Here is a 16915-nt window from a genome sequence, read left to right on the forward strand (position 1 = left end):
ACTTATTTTTTTTTATTAACTTTTCATTTTAATTTGTTTCCCCCTCCCTCTATGTTATATGGCTTCTAAAACGTTGTGGAAAAAAAAAAAAAAAAAAAAAAACAATATTGATGAGTTTGCTCTAAAGAAAAATAAACAACTGGGGCGGTGTGTGCAAGTCAGCAGTCAGCAGACGTGATGTGCAAGTCAATAACTCTTAATACAACTTATTAATTTATGAAAACGACATATTTCGCGTGCAATGTGTCTTGTACGCAATTGTTATGTCATGGACCCTAGTCCAAAACGACGTTGGGCCTTTAAAATAACAGTGCTGTTAGTGATACCAATTTGTTAGTCAAAGATTTTTTTTTTTTTGAATATAAAATTCAAAAATTATGAATATAGAGTTCAAAAATTGAGAATATAGATCCAAAAATTGTGTTATACTATTGACATAATTGTGAATATAGAGTTTTGTAATTGTGAATATTCTGCAATTGTGAATATTGAGATAAAAAATTGTGAATATAGAGTTTTAAAATTGTGAATAGAGGAACGAATTCGGAAGACAAATGACAAGGAAGGAAGTATTTTTTTTTATGTATTTCAGACGACGTCGTTTTGAACCCTTACACGACTGACGTGGATACAGATTTTATACCTATATATATATATATATATATATATATATATATATAGGCATGCCCACAGTACAGTCCATTGCCCATGCATTCCATTACAAATAAGGGTTGTTAATTAGCCCAATTATATTAAAACATGAAGCCCACCAGCAGCTCACCGCCGAGACCTGGCCGGAATTTGACGGAGAAAAATCGCCGGCAGCAAATGAAAGATCTTTACCGTCGCCTCGCCTCTCTCGTCTCTCGTAAAAACACTCTTCCGCTTCTGGTATACTATAATTTATTACGTTCTCGATTAGATCCTTCCATTATATTCATTCCTTCCTGTCTGTCATATCAGCAATTTTTATATTAGGAGCACACAACGTCCATTGAAGATGGTTTTTCACATGAATTAGTTATTTTTGACATTTAAAGTGACCATAATTTTTTCAGTTTGGGTCGGATTAATGGTTTCTTGCCGACGTACAGGAAAAATCGCCGGCGTTCGATTTGTTGGGTGAAGCCACTGACTACATTAAACAACTAGAGGGAAACGTTAATGAGCTGAAAGCAAGAAAGGATAGTCTACAATTACCAGTGGTAATAATAAGCGTGAATGAAAGTGAGACGGGTGAAATTTTGGAGATAAATATAGTGTGTGGGTCGGAGAACAAAAACCTTAAGTTGCACAAAGTCTTTTGTATTCTCAAAGAAGAAGGCGTTGAAGTTGTGAGTGCTTACAGCTCCACTATGGGTCTCAAGATTTACCACACAATTCTTAGCAAGGTATAACAAACAAATTAAACAAACAGGAATTTTTATCTGCTTTAATTGCTCATAAGCATGCATGGTTGAAAACATCACTAGGCGCTCATCGAACGCTCAAGAGGCGCCTAGCACCTAAGGTTCCTAGGCAGCCTAGTCGGCTACCTAGACCACCGATTATAGTGATACGCTAGGCACACTACTGGAAATTATGAAATTTCCGACTATCTGAAAGTGATCTTAAATCAAGTCGAAAGCCTTGTTCCGATCACTTTTGGTATCCGGAAAAACCTTTCTTGCTATTTCCGATCACTTTTTGGTATCAACTTGATTTAAGATCACTTTCAGGTGGTCGGAAATTGCATAATTTTCACTAGTGGCAGTTCGTCAGCGCCTAGACACTGATTTGGCGCGATTTTTGCAACACTACTCATAATTCCATCATGCATATTTTGGTTGCATATATGTTCATCTGTCTTTAGTTGCTCTTGATATGTGTTTCATGATGAGTGATGACAACTTTAATTGTTTTTCTTGATTTTTTGTTGGATAGGCATTTTCACCTAGACTTGGAATGGATACCAATAGAGTTCAAGAACGCTTGAAGAACTTTATTTCTAGCATATAATGATATCAATTATAAGGTTGTCATATGCCGCATTTTGGAACAATATATTGTAGTGAATCTATTTACTTAGAACACTATATTTATGTATATGCTATATATACCTTAAACAATGAATTTATGTACCTACGATTGTAAACTTATGTACTTAACTTTTATGAACCAAATTTATTTACCGAAAGTAATGATTTTATATACAGATATGTTTATTTAATAGTGTAAAAAAATCACTATATATAAGTATCATTTAAAGAATTTCAATTAGAGTTTTTTAATGATATATGTCTTATATATTAATTTTATTTGTAAAAGAAAAATTATGTCTTATTTATTAATTTTATTTGTAAAAGAAAAATTAAGGTGAAATTTTTAAATCAAGATTCACTCTGCATATATAATTTATTAATTAGATACATATAACACGTTAACTATATGTACATAATACGTTAATTGTAATTGGTACATAATTTCATTAATTGCAAATACATAATATGTTAGTGGTAATAGGCATATAATTTATTAATTAAAATTACATAATATGTTAACCACATGTACATAATCTGAATGTGTTTTGGATCAAAGTAAATAATGGTTTTTTTTTTTTTTTTAAAAAGTCGACAATGTAAAGTAGATTTTAGTGTACGATATAAGAGTACTGAGTTCTTCACAACTAGGGCCGAAGGAGATTAAAAAGAAGGGTTGTTGAGGTGGCTAAGTTGCTAACTAATGTTTTTTTTTTTTTTTTTTTTTTTTTTTGAGTACATGCTAAATAATGTTTAATTTTCGGCTTTTTAAATTCTTGTTTTGCGGCTTGCGGCTTGCGGCGGTTGGTCGTTTTCTCATTTACAAGTGAAAGAGAAAGAATATTTAAAATTATACACTTCAGGTTTGTCACATCAAATATCTTTTTTACTTTTTTGTTTGAAGCATCAAATCAAAGAATTAAATAGTCCTACTTAAAAGTGAAAGAGAAGAAAATATAAAATTATATTATATTCTTAAATATAAATCCATCGTCAGCGGCAATTTATATCACGGAACATGATTTACATAACATTGTACACTTTAGATAAAAAAAAAAAAAAAAGACGTTATTTTGATCTTTAGATTTTAATTTTTTCAAACTTTTATGTTGTGTGTCTACTAATTTATTCCAACTACAGAATTTATACTCTTTAAAGTATAAAATTTCATAAAATAAGGCACAAAAAATCACAAAACAAGACACAAACATATGTTATATATTGACTTATTTTCAAATTTGATTAGGTACATAACTTATATATGTTCATAGGCACAAAATTTCATAACACAAGACACACAAAGTCATAATATAAGACACGCAATATGTTATGTGTTACACAACTTATTTATTTGTGGTCAGGTACATAGCTAATACTCTTAAAGTACAAAATTTTATAACGCAAGATACAAAAAGTCACAAGACAAGCACATACATATAAATTAAGATTCACAGTATAAATTAAGATTCACAGTGCAGTGTGAACTCTGGTCCACGGTATAAGGATGGATCCACTCGTACATTATTTACATTAATTAGCCACGCAAAATAACTGGGAATGATGAATCATGATCTGATCTTGCACGTGCACTTATGTGCCATTAAGCTAGATGTTGACTTCATTTGATTAATATCAAATTAATAAAGTGAATTTGAACAACTCATTAATTGAATCATGCCAAATTTCATATTATTAATATTTGACTAGGACAGTTTGTGAGTCTTATTGAACATTTTTATTTTCATAAGATTAAAATAAAAATTTTAGTAACCAGCTTGGTTGAGGTGAGTGGTTATGCTATCTGTGCACTTTCATTCCTTAAGAAAGATCGAAAGTTCAAAACTCAGTCTGATACGAATAGAGATAAGTCTGACCTTGTGATTTAATTAAAAAAAAATTAAAATATCAATTTGAACATTTGAGCTTGCCAAAATCTAACATAAAAAGAAAAATTAAGGCATATAAATTGACAAATGATATCATGGATTAATTGTTGTATGGACCTAATTAACAATTGTATCAATTGGGTAGCTAAACGTGATAAAACTAATTCTTTTATTTGATATTTTTTTTTTGATAACTTTTTTTTGATATTTTAGTACGTAAAAAGGAATTGTACTAATAAAAGGTAGTCTAAAAGCTTTTATTTGAGAGGCAAACTATGACCCGGAATTTGAGGCAAACTTGAAATGTCATTTACAATAAATATCTTACCAAAAAATTGTTGTAACCCATTAGCTCAAACGATCAAAGGAATTGTAGAAAGAAGAAGTATGAGATAAGTCAAGAGAGAAAGTAAGAGGCAAGACCATCTCATTCATCTGTATTCCATATAACCATAACACATCTATATATAATATACAAATGTAACGGAAGACATAATGAAGACATAAATACATGAACCGTTACAACTGTTATATAATCTATAATAATGTCCACATAATGATTATATTTATAACACTCCCCCTTGGACATTATTTATCCATGACCTTGCCTCGTTAAAAACTTGCTAGGAAAACCCTGTGGAAAAAACCTAGACAAGAAAAGAGTACAATAGAAAATATATTCATGCCTCATTAAAAACTTCACTAGGAAAACCACGTGGGAAAAAACCTAGTTGAAGAAAAGAGTACATGATATATGTAAAAACATATATTGTATTGGTCGCCTCATTAAAAACCTTAACTTAAGAAAACCCTGTGGGAAAAACTTAGTTAAGGGAAAAGGAGTACACCATTAGCCTTCAGGGCATAATCTGCATAATCTTCAGGATTTTGGAGTTTGTTCATTTATTAACCAATTATTTTGCAATTTTCCCCATTGTCATTACTATATCATACTCATGCCTCGTTAAAAATCACACTAGAAAACCCATTGGGAAAAACTTAGTGAGAAAAAGAGTACATGGTATGTATATGCTGCAAAAAGTATAACTATTAGTCCTTTTAAGACCCAATTTACATGATTGACCAATCTACAGGATTGATTCGAGTGAATGTACTTCATGTCTCCCCCTGAAGATAACAATCTTCAAATTCTATATTTCCTGTAAATCATTGTTTCTAAAGGGTGTAGAGAAGGGATATGGTATAATCTTTCAGGATTGTCATTAGAATTTATCATATTTTCTCATGATCATCTGGACCAATAAAATTATTTATAGTTTATATTTTGTTGCTCCCCCTAAATATAATAATTTTTCTTTATCTACCCATATCAATCTTATGGATATTTTGTAGGTATATATTTGCTAACTTGTCACTGGAGCAAACCTTCTGAACAAATATTTTATCACTCTTCTGGAGTTCATGTGGATTAAGGTATTTTATATCATGAAAAACTATATACATTTTTATCTGTAACAAGTATGATGACTTCATGCCAAAAAGCATCAATATGAGTATTTTTACCTTGATTTGCTATTCGTTATCTTATCTCATAACTTAACATTATCAAGCTCTTTATATATTTCATTGATGTTTACACCATAAATATTGACTGAGATAATAAATAAGTCCATTATCAACTCTTTATTGAGCACATAATGGTACATATTATTCCTTCTATATGAGGATAATAACCCCATTCGCAACTCTCTAAAAAGTAAATAATGGCACTTAAATAAATCCTCATTTCGAGAATTATATATCCATTAGGGATTTTCAAGATAAACTAGAGGATATATTTAGGATATTTTCAAGAGGAAACGATATTTGAGTTTTCCAATCACATATAACATTACTAGGCATGTTTATGATAATATATTTTCATACTTTGTTATGGGGGAGAAAATACCTTTAGTCAATTTATTGACTATAAGAAAGATCATAGTTAGTAACTTACTAACTTCTATACTTCTTATTTTGTGATTTTCATTCATCACATTTTGAGAAAATCCATCAAGGATTTTAAATATAAGTAACAAGTTACCCATATAAATATGTGATAACTATAACTATTAGCTACATATCTAATTTATTTACTGCTAGTTTTATTGAATAGCGGAATATAAAGCCATGACTAATATTGGGTCTCTGCGAAAACCCTCCACTCGCCTTTTATTAGCGAATTCTGATTTGTATGCCTTAATTGCTATTTTCTATGAAAACAGTTAGCACGCTACAGGCGTTATACTACTATTTTCATTTCTGGATCCAGACTTAAGTATTTATGAGCAATAGAGGCAAAATATGTTGTCGACAACTGTAACAGCTTTGTAGATATCTTTTATACACATGGCAATTTTGTATCAACCAAATATATGACATTTCCCAAAAGTATTTGGATTTGGTTGTTCCGCTTCCCCAGTATTTTAGTTATTTGGTGCACCTACAATTTTACTGGGGTGTTTTCGCCTTCTAGACGAATATCTTCAGGATAAAATTTCTATATTTCTGGAGTGACGGAATTTCTACACTAGATCTAGTTTTGTAAATTCTTAAACCAATATATGCTTCTGGCATAATGGTAGAGATGTTTAGTCCTAGTTGGGGATTTCAACTCTTAAGATATTTTCTATGGACTTAGTCACTCCTTGGGATTTCTAGCAGATAATTTGTTCAATGTCTGAACTTCTGGTTCTTTAAGGCTAGTACATAAGATTTTTATCAATTTCTCGGCATTTAATTAATTAGAAAATTTCAAATCTCCCCCTAATGCCGAGAAAAGATCTCATAATGCAACCATCACTGTTGATTTCTCATGATGGGATATAGCTAGAAAGGTTGCATACTAAAAAAAATGAACGCAGATAGGGAAATGCATCTTGTACTAGCGTATGTGATATGTAGTGGATCAACATATTGGTTTTTCAATTTTGAAGGTCCCCAAAAAAATATTTCCTCCAAAAATGCTTAATTTACTTTCCGAAAAAAAAATGTCATAAATAATATGAGCAAAAATATGACCTGCATGCATGGAGCTAACATCTCGTAGTATGTTGATGAAATTAGACACCAAACATTCAAAAAAATCTTGTCGAATTTTCACTTCTGGTGAAGCCACAACTCTCGTAATATAATCCCGCTCCATATCATTGTTAAAATGTGAGCAAAGCTAAGAGCATTGTACAATGCCCGGGCAGTAGTAAGCCTAACAAATTTTATGCAAATAAATTTAACAGGTCATAGTAGCATTTAATCACATGCAATCTAAGGTTTAGCAACGACAGGTGCACCTTAACAGAACTATCTCACTGTTTTATGATTTAAAGCTCAATAATACTATGCCTTTAAAAATATTTGTCTTAAAAGTTTGCTTCACGTTGTAGCATTCATGGCCTATAGCAAATATTTGTTATCAACAAGAGAAAACAACAAATCCTCTTTGTTTTATGGTTCACGTAGCTACAAAGCAAATTTGAACAAATAGAAGTTCTCAAATTCTGAGCACTTTATGAACAAATGAAACTGTGTTGCCAACATCATAATTTGCTATCCCAAAAACCAATTAGGCATTCAAATACCAAGTCTGATGCAATGTGAGTATTACTATCATCATGCAAATATATGTGTATATTCTCAAATAATCAACTTCTCAAGGTGCTCAAATAATTCAAGATACTGAAATTGATAGCAAATTTCAGGAACTTTGACCCAAATTGCAGAATTTTCTGGGGGGAAACGGTAACACATTTTGGCAAAAATTTTTTTGAGATACGAAGTTCAGCAAATCTAGAATGTACATAAAAATTTTCATGTCAATCCAAGGTGTGGAAGTATTTTTCCGAAAATTTTTTCAACATTGCTCCAGGCAGAAAAATAATTGGCAACACACTACCAAAACTTTACAAATTTTTCTGGAATAACCAAAGCATATTTTTGAGAAAATCTTTTTAAAGACATTAAATATCATAAGTGTAGGTTCTCCAGAAAAAAAAAATCATGCCAAAAGGAATTCAACAAGTATTTTTCACCAATTTAGTTTTCAATCTGCGTCTATCAGAATTTTCAGGCATGCCTAAAAAATTTATGCAAATAAATTTAACATTCAACAGGCATGGAAGCTATTGAAACTTGTCAACTTGAGTGAATCCACCGCCTTAATCCACTTGGCTACATCCGCCCCCAGACTATGTTCTTATTTTTTCATTTTTTTTCTAATTACAAATTATAGATATTTATCTATATTCTAGTATAATTTCTAAATTCTATTTAGAATTTTTTCTATTTTAGAAAAAAAAATAGAAATAAATTATAAAAAATATCTATAAATCATTTTTAATTAGACTATTTTTTTTTAATGAAATTTTATTCAAATTTGAAATAAAATTAGATTCAATATGGATAATTAAATTCAATATTATCTTCTTTACCTTATTTTAACTTAATTAAAATAGAAAAACCTAATTTGATTCGAAAATTGAATAAAAAAATAAATAGAAATAAAGGAGCAATACCCCATCTTGTTTAGAACAAGAAAGTGGTTATTGCTCCCTTATTTTCAAAAACTCCTATACACTACGACCGAGTCCTTATCCATTTGTAGATGGAGCTTCGATAGCAGCTAGGACCATAGCTTTTGTTGCTGAAGAAAATCGTTGCCACACATAACTAACAACATATTGGGTTTGGCATCAAGTGAAGTTCCGAAAGAATATTTAGACTCTCATTTTCGTGCATTAGCCAATGTCATTTTTGTTTATCAAATATGAATTTTTCTAAAGTCTGCATAAACATATAAAACATCACATTGTTTCCTAAAACATGTCTGCACATATCTAACTTCACCTTATTTATAGTATCTCTATGCCATTTTGTAAGAGAGAATAGCATTTTACGAAATTCAGTAAATTCAATCTGACCTTGCCTTCTTCTACCTTGAGGTCTCCAGCGGGCAGCGGCTGTGGAAATTCAGCGCTGCTGCGACGCCTCCTCTGGTGCGACCGAAAACTCGCCGGCTTCGCAACAGATTCCGGAAAAACCCGGAGAGCTCCGATCATCAATCTGACCGGCTGGGACGTTCTCGACACGCCCCCAACACCATCTAGGCCCTCCGATCGGCCATGCAATGACCGGACTGCCGGCGAGGCCTCCATCGATGCAACCTGATCTCGTTTGGGTCGCTGGCCAATTCAAGGGCGCAGAGCGGAGCGGGGAAGTCGGCCTCACGGAAAAACGATTTTCTTCAGCAACAAAAGCTAACCTGCCAAAAGTTTCATCTCGAGAACCCACACGGTAAAATTGTATTATGGCATATAACCGCAAACAATTTCATATATATTAATTATGTAAAGAAATTATAATCAAATGAAAGCACAACAGCACAGATTTCCAAAACGAAATTTATACATTCACATTGTATAGCATTTTAGGAGATCGTAATTAAATTGTAGCGTTCACCGATATTGATCGTGCTGATAACGTGTTGTAACCCATTAGCTCAAACGATCAAAGGAATTGTAGAAAGAAGAAGTATGAGATAAGTCAAGAGAGAAAGTAAGAGGCAAGACCATCTCATTCATCTGTATTCCATACAACCATAACACATCTATATATAATATACAAATGTAACGGAAGACATAATGAAGACATAAATACATGAACCGTTACAACTGTTATATAATCTATAATAATGTCCACATAATGATTATATTTATAACAAAAATGTGTTTTTCCAATCAAAGAAAGCGAAGTAAACATTGTACCTTGAATATAATCTCACCAAAAAAAAAAAAAAACATTGTTCCATTAAAATTTGGTCAGTTGTCACCTCACCAACCAAACAATTTTAGCCTTAGTTTAATTTACACGTTCAAAAAAAAAAAAAAAAAAAAACTGCAATCATAACGTACAGAGTTCATACTCTTAAGTCTTAAGGTACACAACTTCATAACACAAGACACAAAAACTCAAAATATAAGACATAGTCTCCATCCTAGATAATTACTTGTACCTTTGTAAACTTAATCGTGATTAAAAATACCTCACATTTATAAATTCTTATCCATTATCCAACTGTGGATGTGATTATTTATACATTTTATAACTCCAAATTAAATAATCACACACGTATGGAAAAGTGGCTAGGGATTACATATAGTGTGATCCATGCCTGTCCTATAAGAGAGTATCGATTATTTGTGATGTCAACATTTAGGTAGTCTTTACCCTCATCTTCAAGTCTTTACACATTTGTGTTGTGTAACATTTCAGGTAGAATATGAAATGTTAGAAAATGGAAATTAGCAGTGTTTTCATGCAACTCTTTTAAAGGGTGTAGTTAGGTTTGACACACCTTTTAAAAGGAGTAATAATACAAATAAAATGGAAAAGAATGTTTTGACCAAACTCTTTTTATTGGAAATATGGAGAATATGGAACTTTAATTTGGACGGATAGGCCAATGATGACAATTTCTAACTATTCGGTGATAAAAAATTTCTACAACCACATGCATGGTTGAAAATTTAAAATTAATAGGAAAAATAGTCTAATAAGTTATTCAATTTTATACAAAAAAAAAAATAAAAATTAGTTAGTCTCATAAACTTTAAAAAGTGTTGGTCCCGGTAGAGTTGTAGCGAGAGTCTAGAGGGGGGTGAATAGACTCTTTTCGTGTTTTGCCAAAAAATAACCTTTCGGTGGTTTGGCACGGCGAAAATGTTAAGTTCGTTTACTTGCTTTGCACGGGTTGTTCGTGTTGGTCCCGATAGAATGAGATGAGAGTCTAGAGGGGGGGGGGGGGGGGGGTGGCGCAGCGGATAAGATGAATTGATTTATATACTTTGCACGAGTTTGCGTAATTAGACGAATTTTCGGTAACGATAATAATGGAAAGATATGAGAACAAAAAGAAAAGCGTAAGTAAAGAGATAGAGAGGACACGAGATTTTATAGTGGTTCAGCCAAAGTTGCCTACTCCACTCTTCTTCCACAACTGTTGGAAGGATTGCACTATCACTCTTAGTACAAATACACAAAGACTTCCTTGATCACTAAGCCGGTCAGCCTTCGTAGGTTTTTCAACTCCTCGAGTTTACTCCACCTCTATCAACTTCTTCTCCTGAGTTGAGATTGGTAGAAAATGATTTCTTGAATTTTCCAACGATGAGGTCTTGACTCTGAGATATGATTGCTTCAAACAATTGCCAAGACTTCCTTGAGGTGTAAGATAAAAGATTCTTCAAGTAACTTAACACCTCAAAACTGGTTCACAAAAGCTTTTAGTAAATTGTAGACTTTTCAAGAGCTTTTGTAAGTGAGTAAGTTGAGTGATAATGAACCAGCACCTTCTTAGTTGATGAAGGTGAGTTTATATAGGTGATGAAAATCCATCCGTTGGAGGAAGATGAGATTTTCGAACCTTTTAACCAGTGGACAAGGACCGGGGAGCTTCATGCATTAAATGCTCCATTAATGAGGTTGTACCATGTAGCCGTTGAGGGTATGGAGAGCACTGGGGTTTTGTCCTTTAGCTTCAAGAGATGGTACGTCTTCATTTAATGCTTCTTGAAAAGCGTGTCCCATAAGATGAAGTCCTTATTGTCCTAGGATGTTGTCAAATCAGATTGGTGAAACATTCTTCTCGTTGATGAAAAGAAGTAATGCTTGATAAAGATTGTCTTTCACCAACACTGTCCTTCCGTGCTTGTTTGACAACTCCTATTTGATTCTCGTTGCTGTTCTTCATGTCTCGTGTCTTCTTTCGCCTTGGAGACCCTAACATCTAGTCATAACTCATTTTCGTGTGTTTGTCTAGCTTAACACGAATTACAGGGGAGTTATGGCAACTTTCGTCTAGGACGAAAGCAGCGATTAGAAAAAGCTAATGGTTAGGGGTTTACTTTTCTACATTACATTGGTATCATCAAAATCCTAATACAATGTTCCTAACAGTTCGTTATTAGAAAACTTTCGTGAGAGATGATATGATGCAAGAAATAAATAAAGTAAATGATCGAGAAGATAAGGAGACGAGAGTTTTTATAGTGGTTCGGCCAACTTTGCCTACTCCACTCTTCTTCCACAACTTATGGAAGGATTGCACTATCACTCGTTAGTACAATTACACAAAGACTTCCTTGATCACTAAGCCGGACAGCCTTCGTAGGTTTTTCAACTCCGCGAGTTTACTCCGCCTCTATCAACGTCTTCTTCAGAGTTGAGGTTGGTAGAAAATGATTTCTGATTTCTCCAACGTGATGAAGTCTTGACTGATGAGGAATGATTGCTTCGTACAAGTTGCAAGACTTCTTTAAGGTGTAAGATGAGTATCAATGAACTTCTTCAAGTATCTTTGCACCTTAACACTGGTTCACAAAAGCTTGAGAGAGCTGAGAGCGTTTAAGAGCTTTTGCTTATAGATAGATCGAGTGATGAGAACCAGCACCATCTTAGTTAGTGAAGGTGGGTTTATATAGGTGAGGAAAAATTCATCCGTTGGAGGGAGATGAATTTTTAAATCTATTGTCCAGTGGGTAAGGACCGGGGAGCTTCCCGAATTAAATGCTCCATTAATGAGGTTGTACCTTGTAGCCGTTGATGGTATGGAGAGCCTTAGGGTTTTGTCCTTTAGCTTCAGGAAATAGTACGTCTTCATTTAATGCTCCTTGGTATGCGTGTCCCACAAGTTGAGGTCATTTTGTTCCTAGGATGTTGTCAAGTCAGACAGTGAAGACATTCTTCTTGTTATTGAAGACGAAGAATGTCTTGAAGGATTGTCATAAATAAGACTGTCTCTTCGTGGTAGATGACAACTCCCGATTATCTTTCGTTGTAGACGCTTCATGCTTCATGTCTTGAACCTTCTTTCGTCTTGATAGCCGTAACATCTAAGCATAACTCGTTTTCGTGTGTTTGACTAGCTTAACACGAATTACAGTGTGAGTTATGGCAACTCTCGTCCAGGACGAAAGTAGCGATTTACAAATAACAAAGGTTAGGGGTCTACATTCTAGGTTACATTGGTATCATCAAAATCTTAATACAAGTGTTCCTAACAAAAAGTTATAGCTAAACGCATCAACTAGTAATTTTTGTACATTGGGCTTAATAGTCGATTAAATATCAATAATAATTAATATAATTAAGGTTTCGGCAACCGAAATCGCTATCGACGACCATCGAACGGTTACTAGTCACCTTTACCACTGAAGAACACAGTCCGCTTGTAACCTTCTTTAGTGATGAAGACGACCAATTACTGTTCATTGATTGTTGGTTGTTGGTTTTGATTTTAGGAACCTTAATTATTGGTTATTAACAATACATATCTGGCTATTGAACCCAGATACACAAAAATAACAAATTAATGTACTTAATTATAATTTTTTAAAATTTAAGAGTATAATTAATTTTCGTATAAAATTTAAAGTCTTATTTAACCCTTTTCTTAATAAAATAGAATGGTAATCATAGTTTGTTAGAGAATTTTCCAACAACCTTAGAAAGCATAAACACCTTTGTTTCTCACCACAGCTGCGAATTATTAAATTTTTTACCACTTTTCTGACAACCATAAAAAGTGGTCGGAAAAAGTGAGATTTTTTCATTTTTCCATCGAAGGATTGCGGTGTGCGAAAAAGTACGTAGTTGGAACTTTCCACCACCATATAAAAGTGATCGGAAATGTGCCGGCAGTTTGATTTTTAAATTGGTGTTTATTTTTGTCCATTACCATTGGTAGTCGGAAATACCTTATATATATATATATATAGAGAAAGAGAGAGATAGGTTCAGGTGCGGCAGGGTCCTCCCGTGCGGCGTCACCAACAATTGAGTGATTATACACCATCAACGTTATGAAATGCACCACAAAAACACACACATTAGGTACGTACTACCAAAAAACACATCATTAGGTGTGAGTAAATGCACCATACAGTGTTCGAAAATACACCATTAGAGGTGGTGATGAGTTATATGGTGTATTTTTTTTGGTGTACTATGTTTTTTTTTTTTTTTGCATTTCGTTGTAGTGTGTTTTCTTACACTGTTGGTGCATATTGTTAATACTGTTAGTGTATTTCTGGACCCCCCACCACATCGTCGTCGCACCATAAGCCCCGCCGCATATGAGCGCTAATATATATATATATATATATATATATATATATATATATATATATATATATATACTTGCGTTCAAATGAGGACAAGTATATTATAGAGGATTGTGAGGACAGATGTAGTGTGTGCCATTAGTCTGTATGTCGTATGCATGGCCGAATGTAGTCGTGTGCCACAGTTTGTATGTCGTGTGCATACATTTGTTAATTAATAGAGCATGGGTTCGAAACTTGATGTTTTCATGTATTCTTGTGTGCCATTATGTATTAAATTGTGTGCATGATAGTAATTTGTTGTGTACCCATTATTTGTCCTCACAGTCTTCTATATATTGTTGTCCTCATTTAAACTCAACCCTATATATACATATATATATATATATATATATATATATATATATATATACATATATATATATATATATATATATATATACTATTTTTCTCAGGCTTAACAAATTCAAGGTAAATTACTTTGTAAATGCTAATGGTAAATTACTTTATAAGTGTCATAGGGAACTGTTACGATATATTAATAAAATATATGCATGCATGTAATTAATATTTCTTCACTAACCATATTATATGGAATTGAACAGCTAATATATACGGAGTATTAACAGAATGTATGCATGCATGATGCATGCAATTAATATTCCTTTACTAATTACAATTTGTTTTGTTTTAATTTTATCAAAGGAATCATATAAGTGGATCGGAATTCTAAAGATGAGACTTTTTTTTTTTTTTTTTTTTGAAAACATGAGGCAATTATTCATATTATATTTGACAAAAAGAGCTGTCAAAAGACTGTTTGACACGTCGAGAGGTTCGCAACACGTTGGCAAAGGGTGCCCCACTGTGATAAGGAGGAATTTATAAAGAATGTCGAGAAGAATAAAAAATAGCTATTCAAATTGCAAGGGATTGCGACAGTCACTGCACACTGCAGGTTAAATCCCAATGTGATGTGAGCTTAATTGTACATGTTTTTTGTGTTAGTTTGAATATATTTGTTGGGATTAAGTTCATGAAATTGATACTTTAATTGCATATTCCCTTGTTTTATCATTTAGATAAGGTTTACACTTGTTTTGAATGTTTTACGGTGTTTGTTAGTGTTTTGAAACCATTGTAGGTCAATTGCAAAAGCAAGGGAAGTTCTAGGACAAGTTTGAAGCCAAAGTAGACCGAAAGGCGCGTACACAGAAGATTCGACGCGTCCAAAGTTTCCCGTAGCAATTTTGTTCAAGCGGTCGAAGACTCGACGCGTCGAGAATTTCGAGTACGTGTTCGAGGATTTCAACCGAAGGCTCGACGCGTCGAGACGAGACGTCTCGGCGAGCAGCCGAGAAAACGACGCGTCGAACGGTCGGGATAGGCCAAGTCTAGTTTCGCGCGGAAATTTCCTTTTTCGTCCTCCGCTTGGTTCCCGCTATAAAATCCCGTCTTCCTCAACCATAGCAGACCTATGCTGCGTTTTGGAGACAAGAAAGACGAGAATCAAGAGCTACAAGTTGTCTTGGGAAGAAAGAAGAGCTAGGGAGAATCACTTGGTTTATTCTTGTACTCTCTTTGATTATTTGTAAACTCTTTTTTATTGCTATGAATTCCATTCTAGCCATGTGTGGCTAAGTTTTCTTAGAGATTCTTGGGTAAAAAGTGTTTATGAACCTATGTGTCTGACTCTCAGATTCTTAATATATTTATATTTGGGTTTTATACTTGTGTTGCAATTGTGAATTATATTGTTGATGCTTGTAATTAGTGGTCATAGTTATTCGTTTCATAGCTGTCTTTGTGTCATAACCGGAGTTAGGCATACTTTAGGGCACACACAATTGCACTTAACTATTGCACCTTGGGAGAAGGCATATATATATATATATATATATATATATATATATATATATATATATATATATATATATATATATATATATATATATATATATATATATATATATATATATATATGTTGAGGAGTTTAATTAATTCTTGATTATTGCACATAGGGAGATGGTAGTAGTTAGGAATTTATATTGAATGCTTGTTCTTATATTGTTTGAGTGTTTATATCACAAGAGTGAATATTTACTTGTTTAGAGTAGAGATTACGGGACTAACTCTTTCCCCTGTTTGCATTCTCACACTTGTTTAAACCCAGATTTAATATTGTTCTAAAGATTGGCACTATGTGATTAAATACTTGAATTCCAAGAATCTCATTCTCTTTCTATTGTTTTCACAAACCTGCTACTTTGCTTTTAAAATTAGTTTTAATCAACCATTCATGTCTTTCGTTAGGATTAGCTTTACAAGAATAAATTAGTAGCTAGTGCTTGATACGCACCACTTCCTTGTGGATTGATAACTCGTTACTCCGAGTAATTATTTGTTTGAGAAATATACTGCAATCACTGAGCACATGCCTAGATTGGTAAGTCATTTAGTGATTATTATTTAAATACAGTTTAGTAATTACTTGATGTGGTGGTCAAAAATACCGAAGGGGATTTTTCTGAATCTCCAAAGTGGTCGGAAAATTGGTTGGAACAAGGATTTTCGACCGAATTTTGGCATTTTTCGCACTTTTTGGTGGTCGAAAAAATGCTGATTTCTAGTTGTGCAAAGACATTAATATTTGGTTTATTGTTCTCTGATAAAAAGAAAAGTTTGGAGATGAACCCTCGCATGTAGCGTTGTTCCAAGTCACACACAAACGCAAAAAGGCAGATAAGTTTGTGTGCAAAAAACTTAACAAGTAAAGGTAAACTACTAAAACTTTGCCTACATCATTAGAAATTGAGCTGTAGCGGTTATTCTGTAGTAGTTTAGATTTGCCATGGTAGTTCCTTTTGACTTCAATGATTGCTTTTAGTTTTAAAAA

General features: G+C 33.1%; 1 protein-coding gene across 2 annotated transcripts; it reads left to right on the plus strand.

Annotated features, from left to right (window-relative positions):
* Positions 1–714: 714 nt before the first annotated feature.
* LOC109176326 (transcription factor bHLH36-like) lies at positions 715–2037 on the plus strand. 2 transcript variants are annotated; one of them, XM_019325764.1, is made up of 3 exons: positions 715–891; positions 1095–1391; positions 1924–2037. In XM_019325764.1, exons 1-3 carry the CDS (start codon positions 760–762, stop codon positions 1996–1998), a joined length of 504 nt encoding a protein of 167 aa, XP_019181309.1. In that variant the 5' UTR covers positions 715–759; the 3' UTR covers positions 1999–2037. The 2 variants fall into 2 exon arrangements, with proteins under 2 accessions (XP_019181309.1, XP_019181310.1); XM_019325765.1 differs by having other exon boundaries at positions 715–881; positions 1094–1391.
* The last annotated feature ends 14878 nt before the right edge of the window (positions 2038–16915 follow it).

This window comes from Ipomoea nil, unplaced genomic scaffold (assembly GCF_001879475.1).
Source record: "Ipomoea nil cultivar Tokyo-kokei standard unplaced genomic scaffold, Asagao_1.1 scaffold0706, whole genome shotgun sequence".
Lineage (NCBI taxonomy): Eukaryota > Viridiplantae > Streptophyta > Magnoliopsida > Solanales > Convolvulaceae > Ipomoea > Ipomoea nil.